This window comes from Stenella coeruleoalba (genome assembly GCF_951394435.1).
Source record: "Stenella coeruleoalba genome assembly, chromosome: 9".
Lineage (NCBI taxonomy): Eukaryota > Metazoa > Chordata > Mammalia > Artiodactyla > Delphinidae > Stenella > Stenella coeruleoalba.
In genome coordinates this window covers 98,924,239-98,940,808 of record NC_137155.1, presented here as the reverse complement: position 1 = coordinate 98,940,808, position 16,570 = coordinate 98,924,239, and the positions used below count along the sequence as shown (strand labels likewise).

Here is a 16,570-nt window from a genome sequence, read left to right as displayed (position 1 = left end):
GGACGTGGAAGTTGGGCGGGTGGGTGAGGGAGGAAGGGCAGGGTGAGGATATTTCATCTTCCCTGTGAGAACCCAGAAAGTCACTCCTGTTGACGGAACAAGGCCGGTACTCATAGATAATGAAGGCATCATTGGCTGAGAAAAAAGTAAAAATGCCAAAGAAAACTCGAAAACAACTTAGAAAGGGCATATATGAACTTAAGTTATGCATAAATAAGTCCTCAAACCACATCATCTTGGTACGCACCAACATTATCAGCACATGAATGAAACATTCAATTTTGATTAATCTTTATTGTCTACATACTTCATTTTATTTTGAATATTTATAATTTCAAATAGCATTACTTAGGGATTGAGCCCTAAAAGTACAAACGTTAAAGGACATTTTCAAGCACAAAAAACTATAGCCAATTGTAACACACGCACCCACGCGCCCTCAGAGCACATTTTCTACTTTCAGCGATCAGATCTAGTTTCATCTCTATCCCCCTCATATTTCCTCTCTTTGGAGAATTTGTTTTATTGTGAAGGGTGTTTGCTGGTTTCTGTAGTGAAGAGCTGTGTTTAATACCAGATGAGACTCACATTATCTCCGCTGCCCAAATTGATCTTCAGAGGACCTGGTTTCAGAAAATCATACAGGAAGGATCTGCAAATGTTTAGTGATTATTTCTGGTATTGCATTTTTCATCATTCGTGGACTGATGACCATTTATGGAAGATGCTGGGAGTCGGAGGAAATCACGGCTACCCAACTGGAAGAATTAGCGGCATGTGTAATTAACCAGGATCCAATTGAGGCTTTAGCAGCAGAGAAACGGAGAGACGCCAGCTCAGTATGATCTTATATCAAACCTGAACATCTTTGGGTATTTGGACCTTTTAAAAGTTTCTTGAACACTTAAAAAATAGAAATAAATACTGGCCTTAAAAAAAAAATCTGATTAATCTTTTATGGGTGACATCACTAAGCGTTGGTTTTTTGGTAGCTCAGCATGCATTCCTGCTCTTTCTGGGAACAGGCCCCTGGTCTCCTTTGGAAACAGTCCTCCTCGGCTGTAAGCCCCTGAACCTTAACTAAGTGACTCTGACTTCACCAGTTCTCAACCCAGGACTGGCAGGATGCAGGGCATCATGTGAGGCAGGGTAATCGGTGTATCCCAGCCCCAAGGCTTAGGTATGGGCTTGGGCTCCAAGGCTGTCCCACAAGACTCAGTCCTGGGATTTTTTTGTTGGAGGGTTGAGGAGAGAGAGAATATAGCAATGACTGAAGCTAGATACATTTCCTTTTCTGTTTAAGCTGTGTGAGTTGTACTTCTGTTTCCTGCAGCAGGAGGGGCCTGAGGGATTGGTTAGCTTACTTAGAACCAGAAACAAAATTGTAAAAGTGATGAGAATGTTGCCAAGCACACAGAACAGGCCAGGCTGACTGTCATTGTTGAGAGTGGACCAAAAAGTAGGAAAGCACACCAAAATTGGCAAAGGCATCTCAGGTTTCAGAAAGTTATCCACAGATATCCGTCCCTGATTCTGGGACCGGACATAATTGCTTACAAGTAGGTGAGTTTGGGGCTTCCCTGGTGGCGCGGTGATTGAGAGTCCGCCTGCCGATGTCGGGGACACGGGTTCGTGCCCCGGTCCGGGAAGATCCCACATGCCGCGGAGCGGCTGGGCCCGTGAGCCATGGCCGCTGAGCCTGCGTGTCCGGAGCCTGTGCTCCGCAACGGGAGAGGCCACAACAGTGAGAGGCCCGCGTACCGCCAAAAAAAAAAGTAGGTGAGTTTGAAAGACAGCAGCCATCGTGCACAAATTGTAAAAACGTGTAAAACCAATCACTAGAATCAGTAATTTAAAGTATTTTTTCAATTGTGACCCTTTCATACTAGTTTTGATTTTCAGTGCAGTATTTTTCTTCTTTTCCTTTCTGAAATCCTCGGTCACTCCTTTGGCCAGCCCCGCCCATTCCCAAGTGATTTGTCTTAACAACTGATGCTTGTTTGTACTTTTCTTGGTACTTGTTTATCTTTATTGAGGTATAATTGATACACAGTGAACTGCACATATTTACAGGATGCAATTTGGTAAGTTTTGACATATATACACCACGATTAAGGTAGTGAAAATATCCATCACCTCCCGGGAGTGTCCTTGTGCTCCTAGGCAATCTCTCCCCCCTGGCCCTCCTCTCCCCCCATGCCCAGGCAACCCCTGATTTGCTTTTCGTCCATGTAGATGAGCGTACATTTTCTAGAGTTTTCTATAAGTGGAATCATACGATGTGTGTTCATTTTGTCTGTTTGTTTACTTCTTTCCCTCAGCCTAATGATTTTTTTTCAGTAAACCTGATTTTGTTTTTTTAATTTAATTTTTATTTTATATTGGAGTATAGTTGATTTACTAAGCCTAAGATTCTGAGAGCCATCCATGTTGTTGTGTATCAGTCGTTCATTTCTTTTTATTTAGAATACTATTCCATTGTGTGGCTATCCCGAAGTTTCTTTATCCGCTCACCTGTTGATGGATTTTTGAGTCGTTCCCAGTTTGGGGCTGTTACAGGTAAACAATCTTCTGTAAGCAATCAGGTACAAGTCTTTGCAGACATATGCTTTCTTTTCTCTTGGGAAACACCTAGGATTAGAATGGCTGAAACATCACGGGTGTATGTTTACTCTTTAAGAAAGCTACCAAGTGTTTTCCAGAGCCATGACACCATTTTATACCCCAACCATTTCCCCCACATGCTCACCAACACTTGGTGTGGTCAGTGTATTTAGTTTCAAGCATTCTAGTCGTCCTTTTTAACGGTTGCACAATAATTCCATGATATCCTGACCGACGAACTTTTACCTCACTACCTGTATTTTTGCCTCTAGAAAAAAAGCTGTGCTCCTGGGCTGCGGTAACTGGAGCTTCTACTGCTGTGAGATGGAGTCTTTGGAATAGGATCGCTCATTAAAGGGTATAGCTATTTAAAATTGCAATAAATGTTATCAGAGAGCTTTCCAAAAAGGCTAGGATCATTTTCATTTTACCAGCAGTGCATTAAAGTGGTCTTTGTCCCTCTCCCTAACCTCATGACTGACTTTTGCCAGTAGGAGATATTGGAGCTCATTTTAATTTTTGCAAATTATTTTAATTTTCACCTCCTTGACTATGAAGTTGAGTATCTTTTCATATATGTATTGGCTGTTTAGTGTTCATCTTTGAACAATCTACATATATATTGCCCAGTTTCCTTGATTTTTGTGAGCTTTTTTTATGACATGCATTTCAAGATTTCATTGTATTTTTCAAATCTTTTTTAAACTTTGAGGCCATAATAAAACATTAAAGAATCTTTTCTTTGATAACTTCTGGCTTCATGTCTTGGTTAAGAAAGTATATCCAACTCTTGTCCATACAGTTTCCTATATTTTATTATTATTATTATTTTTGCGGTACGTGGGCCTCTCACTGTTGTGGCCTCTCCCGTTGCGGAGCACAGGCTCCGGACACACAGGCCCAGCGGCCATGGCTCACGGGCCCAGCCGCTCTGCGGCATGTGGGATCCTCCCGGACCGGGGCACGAACCCACGTCCCCTGCATCGGCAGGCGGACTCTCAACCACTGCGCCACCAGGGAAGCCCTTTTGGTTTGTTTTTGAAGTATAATTGACCTACTACATTATGTTAGTTCTTGTTGTACAACATAGTGATTCAATTGTTTTGATACATTTCAAAATGATCACCATTATAAGTCTAGTTATTACTCACATCTTCTTTATCCATTCATCTATTGATAGGCACTTAGATTGCTTCCGTATCTTGGCTATTGTAAATAATGCTGCAATGAACATAGGGGTGCATATATCTTTTCTAATTAGTGCTTTTGTTTTCTTCGGATAAATACTTAGGAGTAGAATTGCTGGGTCATATGGTAGTTCTATTTTTAATGTTTGGAGGCATCTCCGTACTGTCTTCCATAGCAGCTGCACCAATTTACATTCTCACCAACGGTCATGAGGGTTTCCTCTTCTCCACATCCAACACTTGTTATTTACTGGCCAACACTTGTTATTTATTGTCTTTTTGATAATAGCCATTCTGATAGGTGAGAGGTGATATCTCACTGTGGTTTTGATATGCATTTCCCTGATGATTAGTGACACTGAGCATCTTTTCATGTGCCTATCGGCCATTCGTATGTCTTCTTTGGAAAAATGTCTATTCAGATCATCTGCCCAGTTTTTAATCAAATTATTTTTTTGATGTTAGTTGTTTGAGTTCCTTGTATATCTTGGATATTAACCCCCTTTTGGATATATTATTTGCAAATATCTTCTCCCATTCAGTAGGCAGCCTTTTCATTTTACTTTTTATTTTCCTTTGCTGTGCAAAGCTTTTTAGTTAGTTGTAGTCCCATTTGTTTATTGTTGCTTTTGTTTCCCTTGCCTGAGGAGACAGATGCAAAAACATGTTACTAAGACGGATGTCAAAGAGCTCACTGCTTATGTTTGTTCTAGAAGTTTTATGATTTCAGGTCTTAGATTTAAGTCTTTAATCCATTTTGAATTTATTTTTGTATATGGTGTGAGAAACTAGGCCAGTTTGATTCTTCTGCATGGAGCTGTCCAGTTTTCCCAAAACCATTTATTGAAGAAGCTGTCTTTTCCCTATTGGACATTCTTGTCTCCTTTGTGTAGATTAATTGCCCATGTAAGTGTGGGTTCATTTGGGGGCTCTCTATTCTGTTTAGGCTAACTTTTTCTTCTTGAGTGAGTTTTGGTGGCTTTTGTGTCTTTCCAGGAATTGAAAGACTATTTCACCTAAAGTGATGGGCATAGAGTTGTTCACAGGATCTACAGCCATCTACATATTAAATAACCATCTAATAATGGCTATTTAATATCTGTAGGATCAGTAGTAATGTCTTCTCTTTTACTGGTGATATTAGTAGTTTGTGTCTTCTCCCTTTTTCCCTTGGAAAATATATTTTTAAAATTTTTTACATAATATATATATTTTTTGGCTGCACTGCATGGCATGTGGGATCTTAGTTCCCTGAACCAGGGATGGACCTGTGCCCCCTGCATTGGAAGCATGGAGTCTTAACCACTGGACCACCAGGGAAGTCCAGGAAAATATTTTTTAGATGTTTATTAATTGGTCTTTTCAAAGAATCAGGTTTGGGGTTCATGTTGTTTTTTCTGTTTTTAATTCCATGATTTCTACTCTCATTTTTATCATTTTTCAATCTTCTTGCTAGCTTTTGGGTTTATTTTTGCTCTTCTTTTTCTAGTTTCTTAAGGTTGATGCAAAAATAGATTTTCTGAGAACTTTCTTCTTTTCTGATCTAAGCATTTAATTCTTGCTATGGTCTGAATGCTGTGTTCCCCCCAATTCATATGTTGCTTTAGTGTGGTACATTTGTTGCAGCTGATGAGCCAATACTGATACATTATTATTTAATTAAAGACCACAGTTTACACGAGGGTTCCCTCTTGGTGTTGTCTAGCCTATGGATATTGACAAATGTATAGTGAAATGTATCCACCATTATAACATCAGCCAGAATAGTTTCACTGCCCTGAAAATACTCTGTGCTCCACTTATTCATCCATCTCCCCAAACCCTGGAACCATTGATCTTTTACTGTCCCCATGGTTTTGCCTTTATTAGAATGTCGGAGTTGGAATCATACAGTACGTAGCCTTTTCAGATGGCGTCTTTTACTTAGCAATATGCATTTAAGGTTCCTCCATGTCTTTTCATGGCTTCATAGCTCATTTCTTTTCTGTTTATTTATTTATTTTTAATTTTTATTATTGGCTGCGTTGGGTCTTTGGTGCTGCGCGCAGGCTTTCTCTGGTTGCAGCCAGCGGGGGCTACTCTTTGTTGCGGTGCGCGGGCTTCTCATTGTGGTGGCTTCTCTTGTTGCAGAGCACGGGCTCTAGACGTGCGGGCTTCAGTAGTTGTGGCACACAGGCTCAGTAGTTGTGGCACGCAGGCTCAGTAGTTGTGGATCACGGGTTTAGTTGCTCCACGGCATGTGGGATCTTCCCGGGCCAGGGCTTGAACCCGTGTCCCCTGTATTGGCAGGCGGATTCTTAACCACTGTGCTACCAGGGAAACCCCTCATTTCTTTTCAATGTTGAATAATATTCCATTGACTGGATGTACCACAGTTTATTTATCCGTTTGCCTACTGAAGGACATCTTGGTTGCTTGCAAATTTTGGAGATCATGAATAAAGCTATTATAAATATTCATGTGCAGATTTTTGTATGGAGCTAAATAATATATTTTTAAATAAAGGGATGAGAAAGGAGGGCCTTCTAAGAATGATAGAAGCCATAAAGAAAATGTTTGTTAAAATTTCCAGACTGAGCAAAAAACTTATTGTAGCTAACCTAGATGAACAGCAGGGGGCAGTATCTGCAAGACATTCGACACCAATTGACAGTTCTCTCTTACTGAGCATATTGTCAATTTAAATTAGAGACACAAGTCTCAAACTTTCTTGACTCTTCTATTTTGTTTTATTTTATTACCTCCATGCCTATGGCAGAAGGAAGAAGTATCAGTGATCTCCTTTGGATCTGTCCAAGAAACCTTATGAGTATTTAGACTTGTTAGGAATTACTAGATTTCAATTTACATCTCACAATGAGGAAAAACATTATTATTATTATTTAGTTATTTTGTGGTATGCGGGCCTCTCACTGCCGCGGCATCTCCCGTTGCAGAGCACGGGCTCCGGACGTGCAGGCCCAGCGGCCATGGCTCACGGGCCCAGCCACTCCGCGGCACGTGGGATCCTCTTGGACCGGGGCATGAACCCGTGTCTCCTGCATTGGCAGGCGGACTCTCAACCACTGTGCCACCAGGGAAGCCCTATTTTTTAAAATAAATTTATTATTTATTTATTTTTTGGCTGTGTTGGGTCTTCATTGCTGTGTGTGGACTTTCTCTAGTTGCGGTGAGAGGGGGCTACTCTTCGTTGCAGTGCATGGGCTTCTCATTGTGGTGGCTTCTCTTGTTGCGGAGCACAGGCTCTAGGGTGTATGACCTTCAGTAGTTGTGGCGCATGGGCTCAGCAGTTGTGGCTCGTGGACTGTAGAGCGCAGGCTCAGTAGTTGTGGCGCACGGGCTTTGTTGCTCCACGGTATGTGGGATCTTCCTGGACCAGGGCTTGAACTGTCCCCTGCACTGGCACGCAGATTCTTAACCACTGGGACGTCACCAGGGAAGTCCCAGGAAACACATTATTAAATAAGACAACCATAATTCTACAAGCTTTGAGAGACCAATGGTTATTTTCACAGGGCAGAGCTACAGTTTTCGAGGACTGGATATCTCACAGACTCTGTTGCAGGAATAATATTTGCTGTTTTCCTCTGTAGCTGTAGGGGCAAAGGAACAATTTCCCTCCTTTTTTTTGCTGGTATTTCTTTCACCAACCATGAGAAGCACTTATGGCTTGAAGAGCCATCACTAGAATTCCAAGAGCTAACACTGAAGAAAAAGAGGAGTCCTGGATAGTCACAGAACTCTACACAAAGAAAGGAAAGGGGCAGAAAAGGAGTGTTAACCAGTGTTATATAGAGTAGGTAGTATTTTGCTTTCTGGAGTAATAAATAAAGGCCTTTCTTGAATCAACAAGAAAAATACATATAATTTAGCAGAAGAAATCAGCTAAGTATATGAAGAGGCTGTTTAGAGGAAAAAGCGTACAACTGTCCCCAGTAGAAGGCGGCTCATCTCACCCTATGTAGTAGCTGAGGAAATTCCTGAAGACAGAACTAAGATGATTTTTTTCAGTGATTAATTTGCATTTTTTCTAATGCACAGAAAGTAGCCGGTCAGGATCCACAGTCTATGGTGTGGGGTCATGAGTATTAGCCTCAGTAGCTCAAGACAAGGAAAAGGACAGGTTTACCTCAACCGTGCAGAACTCACGTGGCAGGTGTGGATCTGATATCGTTGAGCAATGTCTTGTGTACCAGGTATTTACAAACTGTGTGCTGAGATGACTGTACAGGTTGACTTCGTGCCTAGAAGTATTCACGATAAACCAGTTGAGAGTTGGCAAATGTTTAGCACAAAGAGTTATTTTTGTTTTAGAGGAGTTGATCTTTTAACCTCCTTTCCCCTACCCACCCCCCCCCCACCCAACTAAAATGAGACAGCAGAGGGATTTCTAGCTAGCAAAGACAAAAAATGTCTTCTGTACGTTAAAAGCATGCCTTTCTGTCCTCTACAGCAGGAGGGCGTGTGTCCACCTCATTCAGTGTAATAGCTATTATTGTTTGAAAAGTTAAAATGACAGTATCAATATGGGAGAATATTTTGTAAGTCAGGCATGGCTTTCATGGCAAATGTGAAATGCGGGTGTTATCTGCATTATAAACGCCCTCCCCTCTAAGCAAAGAACCAAGAATTACTTGCAGCTCAATGTCCTGATTATAGCTGTTTCTCAACTTATAGTTCTGAACCCAGATGTGCAAGTAATGGTTCAAACTCTGCCCCCTTCACTCTAAGGATGTCTCCAGAGAGGTGCTTCAGCCCCTGCAACCCAGGGGCCCCCAGCAGGGCCTCTGCACAGAAGCAGAGGAAGAACATTAACCAGGGCAGGGGAGACGCCATGGCGCCCCTATCCTCTTAAGTGCCTGTCACTTTGCCTAAATTGCACTGTGGGTGGGGTCGGCTGTGTCCCTGGCTTCCGTGGAAATGCAAGTCCACCTAGGTGGAGAAACCTACCAAACTTTGTTTCCTCCTCAGGTCAAAGCATGGGTGACTTGAGAGCAGGGCATTTGACAGAGAAACAAGAAGGGGGGCCAGAGCCATAGAAGGTCTCAAGCAGGATGCCTGCCTTGAGTTCAGCCTTCACTGCCATCTGGAATTACATATAAGAAGCTATCTTTATGCAGGAGACAGAAATGGTGGGCGTGGGAGATGCGAGTTGGGCCAGTGAAGGGCGGCGGATGCTTGGTTTGGGATGCAGCTGTGCCCCAGATGTTCATTGGCTTCCCCGGGTCTCCAGACTAACTCAGGCAGAGACCTTGTTCTGCACAAAAGCCTTACAGAGATGCGGTGGGGAGAAGGAAATGGAACTGTTATTAAAAAGAAAACAAAACCAAGACAAACCAAAAAAGAAAACCCTCTTCCTCTGGCGTCTCCGAGGGCTTTTGAGTCACTCTCTGAGGATAGCTTGGTGAGGAAACTCACACATTGTCCTTTTCCTGCCCCGGGGGACGCAGTCTTTCTCTCTCTCTCTCTCTCTCTGGCAGGTAGAATTGGTGGCCAGGTTTTTTCATCTGCCAGTCCTCTTATGTTTTTGTGAAGAGACTAGAAGCCAATGAGAGAGGCTGCCTGGGAGAGGAGGGAAGATTGCAGCAAGATCGTCTGAGAACTTGCAGAACTTTCCAGGACCTACCAGGTAACAGGGCTTGTTCGTCTCTCTACCTCTCTCTTTCCCCTTCCCTCCCTCTCCTTCTCCCTCTCTGTGCAGTTCTCCCAGTAACAATCTGTGTCAATCTGCACACGTGATCTTTCTAAGCCTGAGTTTCATCATTCCTAAATTATCAGGGTCAGGAATTACATACCTTAAAGCCCCAAATAACTGCAAACAGAAAATGTAGTACTATATTTTTCAGAACCTAAAATTTTGAACAGGATGAGCTCAGAGAGTAGCCCTTTGGTGATACTAGCTTGCTTATTTCTCGCGTTTGTGCAAAAGTGTATTCACATGGGCACCCACATCTGGGTGCACCTATAGAGTTCTCTGCACGTTGCTGGGTGAGGGAGGATGGTCTGACCCTCCTCCCTGCAACCTGCTCCCAGAAGTCATAGGATGCCCTTTGAAGAACAGGCTGAAAACTGGCCTTGCGATTTTAATCTGACTTGATGTCTGTTGCTTGTCTCTGTTGCATACACCGCTCAACTCGAAGGCAAGTTTCTGTTTTCAAGAGGGAAAAAGATTTCAGGAACAGGACGTGCTTTATTTCTGAGAAATAAAACATGTGCTTTGGTAAACACGTGCTTTACCGCTTGGGTAAAACACGTGCTTTATTTCTGAGAAAGACATACAATTTATTGTTTTGAAAAATGATTTAACCTGCTCACTGACCAGGATGGAGTTACGAGGGCGTTATCCCTGGAGGATTACCCTGCCTGGCACCCTTTAACAGCGACGGTGTCTCACCATGGCATCTTGTTTATGATTCCTAATCGGTGTGTCACCTTCTCCAACCCTCTCCCGTGGGGCCAGTAGGGAGGAGATCCTGAATACTTTCGGCAAATGAGAGTGAGATAATCTGCCTGGGTTTTGGCCCATTTCAGGCCAGTTTCAGCCCATTTCACAATTTTGCCAAGGGTGCCTCTACCTTTCCTGTCCCCACGTGCTCCTTTCAGCCCTGCCCAGTGGAGACGTCGCAGGAAGTGGAGCTTCCCAAGGGTGGTACAAGGAATCACCTTCTTTCCCTGTCTTTGGAAGGAGCTGTTCTCTAAACTGGTCCAACCGTCCTCCAAGTGTAGGGAGAGAAGTGTCTAGCAAAGTCAGGTATTTAGTAACATTTTCAATGAGTGGATGGAAGGATGATGGCTCTGCAGTGAGGTTGATGGCCAGGAGGAAGCACGATGATGGTGATGTCGGGAGGGGACTAATGTGGTGACAAGGACACAGGGATCTGCAGGGAACAGAGCAGGGGAGGGTGTGCAGCTGGGACCCGGTGGCAGCCTTCTGGCCAGAGGTGTGGCCATTTGGACTAGAGAGGGGAAAAAAATCCTCACAAAATAATTGAGAAAGATGGTTCTTGAGAAGGGGCTCCTTTTTTCACTTCTCCTTCTGCTCAGGCTAGACTCAGAGAGAGCAGGAATTTAAGCCTCTCATCCTTGTTCCAAGATGGCTGGCTACCAGTCGCTTGGCCATACACATCACGTGAGTAGCGCTGCTTGACCCGTTCCCGAGGGTCTGAGGGGCAGCCAGAGGGGAACATCCCTCCCAGCACACAGGGCAGGTGGCACACTCTGGTCCTGCCTGCACTCCCAATTGGCCGGGAGACACCGTGAAGGGGTTGCCATCTCTCTCGGATATCCCTTCAACCCACAGTCCTGGCTGCAGGTGGCTTCCCGTTGCTGCTGTATTCCTCATATATAAAAGACGTGGACAGTGTTACCTGATTTCTCTGAGTCCAGGCATATCAGCTCCAGCCCCCCTCCAGCTCCCCCTTCTGCAGCTCTTTCAGCATCACCTTCTCTGCCCCTTAACATTCATCCAATCACTTACCTGGTACCAGCCTGGTGTCCTCAGATGCTTGGGAGCCCCTCCTTGCTGGTCCTCTCTGGAGACCACCATTCAAGATGATCCAAGGGCAGTACATGAGAAAACAGAGGACCTTGGCTTCAAGGTCATCAGCACAGAAAATAAGCTGATATCTAAAAAACACCTGTGTCCCCATGTGCCCCCCCCTATGCAATCACATCTTTTAAAAACTCCTCCCTGTAGACTTCGTGCTTGAAGAGATCCAGCCAAAGGTGAGAATTATTTTCAGGTTTGCTCCTTTTCCAAATTTCAACAGAGAGAGTTAGCTGGATCGATGTATCAGTTTTCTCCAGAAAAAACAGAACCAATAGGATGTACGTATGAAGAAATCTATTTGAAGGATTGGCTCACGCATTTATGGGGGCTGGTAGGTCCCAAACTGGCAGGCTGGAAACTCAGGCAGGAGCTGATGTTGAAGTCTTGAGGCCGAATTCTCTTTTGGCTTGAAAATACCATTAGAACGAATTACAAGATATTACCGGGAAACTGTCTGATAGAGGCTGAATTTTGACATTCAAATTAAAATAATTCCCAAGTTATTTATTTATTAAATTATTTTCCCTTCAAAGGTAATCACTGTGGCCAGTTTCAGAGGTGGAGGGGCTAGATAACATCCTATATGGTGTGATTCCAAGGAGCGTGGAGGAAATCTACTTATTCCAAAAAGTAGTTTTTTTCGGTTCACCTGTCCCAGATGCTGAAATTCCACAATTAGAGATTCATTCTTTAGCATTAACTGCTTGGGCCTTAGAAAATACTCTAAAACTTGGCACACAGTGAGGTCCTGATGCAGTTTTGGGAAGGGTCGTGAAGTTCTTTGCCAATAGTGAAGCTTGAGTAGTCATTCTTGGGTGGGGCCTGAGTGGCCCCACTCGCTGAGCACAGGAAGTAGGAAGTAGGAAGAAAGACAAAGATCAAGAAAAAGGCATATGGGGTACAATGAAAGAAGGAGAGTGGACTGGAGAGAGATGCCCCTGAGGTAGCTACTGGTCAGAGACTATTTGAGTTGAGAATATGGAAGCATAGATCTTTGGTAACATAAGAGCTGGTCTAAGCCTAACAGATCAGGTCTTCCCTCTGTTTACCGGACGTATGCTCCACCCCACTGCCCACCTGGGGTCACGACAATCTCCTACTCCTGGCGCGACCAACCCGTCCTGGTTTGCCTGGGGCTCTCCCAGTTTCAACACTGAAGTTCCTTTGATCAGGGGATCCTCTCAGTCCTGGGCAAACTGGGATGATTCGTGACCCTCTCTACCACCATCACCATGGAAACTTAGGGAAGAACGTCTTTTGTGAGTTTACCCAAGGCGAAACTTTGCGAGGCAATCTTGAGTTTGGGTGCCAGGACTGAGACCCTGAAGACAGAGAGCCAGGAAGCCAGGATATGACCAACTTCCTTAGTTGGTCTTCTGGGTGGACAGCACGTTTTCAGTGCATCCTGTTAGCAGCTAAATCCAGGTGGTGGGAAACCACGTGCGGTGCTCTTGCGTTGGGACTGTCTATATACTCTTCGTGAGGAAGTTCAGTCTAGTGCCAAGAAAGGCTGAGGGTCAGCAGCCCTGGGTTTTAGTCTCGGCTCATCCATTAAAGTATGTGTGACCTTCAGTAGTTGTTTTCTTCTCCCTTCAATCTCCTCATCTATAAAATGTGGTGTTTTGTGTCGGATGCCACATCCGACTCGAGTATGAACAATCTCTGCCTGTTTTCCATCTAGAACAAAATGGAGGGGCTTCAGAAGGGTGGAGAAGACACGTGCATCAAAGGTAAGATCTGGTGGAGCCCTGCCCAACACCTGGGGACCATGAACTCAGCATTGGGTCAGCAAACTTCCCACCTGTAGGGAAAGGTACAAGACTAGAGTCACCTCAAAACAAAGAAACTGCATATCCCCCAAGAAATAGAACTTATTAGGCTATCTGCTGTCATGCTCTCCTTAGTGAGGGTAAGTTCTTTCAGATAAAACCCTGCCATCTTGTAAAACAGAGATCAGGCAGGGATGGGAGGAGATGAAAGTATGCGACTAACAATTAATTCAGTGGTTGCAAGAAGCTCTGAGCATCAGAAGGCCTTCAGGGTGGGAACTGAACAGGGAGAATGTTCTGGAAAGGGTGGAAAAGTTCAGCATCCCAAAAGGAGCGCTCCTAAGGACTTTGGCCAGCTGGGATGATTTATTCCACCAACCCTGCATGACTTCCCTTTATTCTCTACCTAAGAATATTTACTCTGAGCCCAGCCCTGTCGTGGGAAAAGAGAGTGTGATAGCCTGATTGATCCAGGGACGCTATTTCTTCTACGTCTTTTCCTTTTTATCTTTCGTTCTCTTCCTCCTAAAAAGGCATTTATTACTCTTTTTGTCAGTTCAGGCTGCTAAAACAAACACCACAGACTGGGTGGTAATCAGCAAATGTTAATTTCTCACTGATCTGGAGGCTGGGAGGTCCAAGGTCCAGGTGTGGTAGAGCTGGTGTCTGGGGAGAACACTCTTCCGGGTTGCTGTGTCCTCATCTGGGGGAAAGAGAGTTCTAGTCTCTTTCTTTTCTTAGAAGGACGCTAATTCCATCATGGAGTTCCATCCTCGCGCCCTCATCTAGACCTCAGCACTCCCCAAAGACCCAACTTCCAGACCCATCACATTGACGAATAGGGTTTCAGCACATGATTTCGGGGGGACACATTCAGCCCATGGCAATGGCGCATGAACTTTCCGTGTGCTCTGACAGGTGGAGGAGAAGAGAGCTTAAAGGCAGGATCATTTTGGTTGCGGATCATCCTGGTGGGCAAAACAGGCAGCGGGAAGAGCGCCACCGGGAACAGCGTCCTCTGCCAGCCAGTGTTTGAGTCCAGGCTGGCGGCCCAGTCGGTGACCAGGAAGTGTCAGGGCGCAACGGGCACGTGGGATGGGAGGAGCGTCCTGGTGGTGGACACGCCCCCCATCTTTGAGGCGAGGGCCCAGGACCAAGAGGCGTACGAGAACATCGGGGACTGCTACCTGCTCTCGGCCCCGGGGCCTCACGTGCTGCTGCTGGTGACCCAGCTGGGGCGCTTCACAGAGCAGGACGTGGTGGCCGTGACCAGGGTGAAGGAGGTCTTTGGGGCGAGAGCCCTGAGACACACGGTCATCCTCTTCACCCACAAGGAGGACTTAGGGGACGGATCCTTGCATGACTACGTAGCAAACACAGACAACGTCAGGCTGAGGGCCCTGGTCCGGGAGTGCGGGCACAGGTACTGCGCCTTCAGCAACCGGGCCTCCGGGGACGAGCAGAGGAAGCAGCTGGCCGAGCTGATGGCCGTGGTCGAGGGGCTGGAGAGGGAGCTCCAGGGCGCCTACCTCAGCAACGACCTCTTCTTTGATGCACAGCGGCTCCAGCAGGGCAGGGGCGACCTCCATGGAGAAGGTCACGTGCGCTACCTGGCCAAGGTGCGGTCGCATATTGCAAAGCAAAAGCAAGACCTGAGAGAGGCCCAGAGAAACCGCGCATTCAAGGCGCTCCTGCGAGTCAAGCGCTGGGCCGTCGTGCACGATGCTCTTTGTGTTTCTCTTGTCTGGGGCAGCGTACTTTTCCTTCTTATTCTGCTGATCATCTGGTATCATCTTTAATTCCCCTCCGTCTCATCTGTTTGTCAGAGGCTTTTCTAAAGTATCACCTCAAGGATTCTTTGTTCATTTCAGAAATAAATTCTGTTGGTCTGCAGAGGACATGGTTTGTCACCTCCGTGGCTCCCATCTTCCTTGTAGGTTTCTGGCTCGGTTCATGCCTCCACCAGTCCCTCGGTGAAGCCACGTGCCTCAGAGGAAGATGACGATGGCTCAGTTCGAGGGTTGCCTGGCTGGTCTATATACAATCTCATTTTCTTTGTAGTGAGCAGCTCAGGCACAGGCCTGAGACCCAATTCAGGCCAATGGGAAGTGAGAAAAAGTCTGCAGAGCTGGGGCCAGGTTTCTGCTTGCCCAGGAAAGACCCCCAGAGAGAGACAGTCTCTTCCTCCTCTGAGCATTGTTGGACCTGAGTGTAATGCTTGGAATGACAGCAGCCGTGGGGCTACCGAACTGAGGTTGAAGCCAAGCAGAATGATGGAGTCAGCCCGAGCCACTGACTCCACCGCCTTGAAGCTTGCACCGTCTCTGGGTTTCCAGTATGTCAGCCAATAAATTCCCTTATTGCTTAAGCTACTGGAGTTTGGGGTCTCTTTTATCTGCATTTGAAAACATTTGAACTAGTGAAGCGTTCTCCATATCCTTTAAAAAAAATCCTTAAATCTATCAGAACTTCCCTGTTTTCATGCTTCCTGTGAGTAAGTGAATCGAGACTAAGTAAACGAATTTCTCTTTTCTTGTTCCCAGTATCAGGAAGGACCTCCCTCTACAGCCAAATTTCCTGCTTAGAGTAGACATTCACTGAATCCTGAAGAAAGTGAAAAATCCCTAGAGTCGTATTATTTTGGAAATGACAAAAGGAGGGGGCAGAGTAAATGGGACGATCCCGAGGGGGGTCTTTTCCATGCTTCGTTTATCCTTTGAGGGAGAAACAGAGCCACATTTGAACACTTTCCAAGGAGTTACTTTGGCGAACATTCTCGTGTGAGCACAGGCTGAGCAAAACCCTTTCTCCTTCTCTGCAGTAAAGTATCCTTGGGTTAACCCTCCGCCTTTATTCCTCTTGGAAATCAACAAAGGTGGAATGTCGTCCGGATCACTGGGCAACGCTGCTCCTGGGGAAAGAGATGACTTCCTGGTGCGGGGAGGCCTGGGAATGGACCATCTACACGCCTGGAGGGAGACCATCCTCCTGCAGCCCTGCTCTCTAATACTTTCTTGGGCCGAGTTCCTGCCTGGTAGGGATGCCTTCCCTGGAGGGAGGATGAGACCGCCCCGCCCAGAGGGCTTCAAGGACGGCACAACCAGCTCCAAAGTCTGCCTTCCTCTGCGCAGCCCACTCTCCCTCTGAGGGTCCGGGACAGTGCAGGGAGCCACAGTCACAGGCAGGCAAGACGGAAACCTGGCTCCCTCCCGACCTTGCTGCTAGTGCCCACACTGTGTCAGTTCCACCCCGTCGGTGTCGCCCCTCCGCGTTCTCTCCTCTCCTAACACGCCTCGTGTTAGGGCGCAGACTCTGATGGCCAAGATGGAATCCTTTTCTTCTGAATGGTATCCTTTGTTCTCAGGCTTACACTTATTTAGTCCAATGGCCACATTGCTGCAGCATGGTCTTCCTAAAATTCCTAATTTGCTTAAAAGCCTCGGGGAGGTAGCCCTTGAACC

At 45.7% G+C, this 16,570-nt stretch overlaps 1 protein-coding gene across 1 annotated transcript; it reads left to right on the top strand.

Annotated features, from left to right (window-relative positions):
• The first annotated feature begins 9,222 nt into the window (after window positions 1-9,222).
• Window positions 9,223-15,111, top strand: LOC307191864 (GTPase IMAP family member 5-like). Its single transcript, XM_079932112.1, has 3 exons — window positions 9,223-9,420; window positions 13,022-13,070; window positions 14,028-15,111. Exons 2-3 carry the CDS (start codon window positions 13,028-13,030, stop codon window positions 14,906-14,908), a joined length of 924 nt encoding a protein of 307 aa, XP_079788238.1. The 5' UTR covers window positions 9,223-9,420; window positions 13,022-13,027; the 3' UTR covers window positions 14,909-15,111.
• Window positions 15,112-16,570: the final 1,459 nt, after the last annotated feature.

Coding starts and splice junctions, on each gene's coding strand:
- LOC307191864 (XM_079932112.1), top strand. CDS start 13,028: ATGGAGGGGCTTCAGAAGGGTGGAGAAGACACGTGCATCAAAG. Junction 13,071..14,027: donor AGAAGACACGTGCATCAAAG/GTAAGATCTGGT, acceptor GTGCTCTGACAG/GTGGAGGAGAAGAGAGCTTA.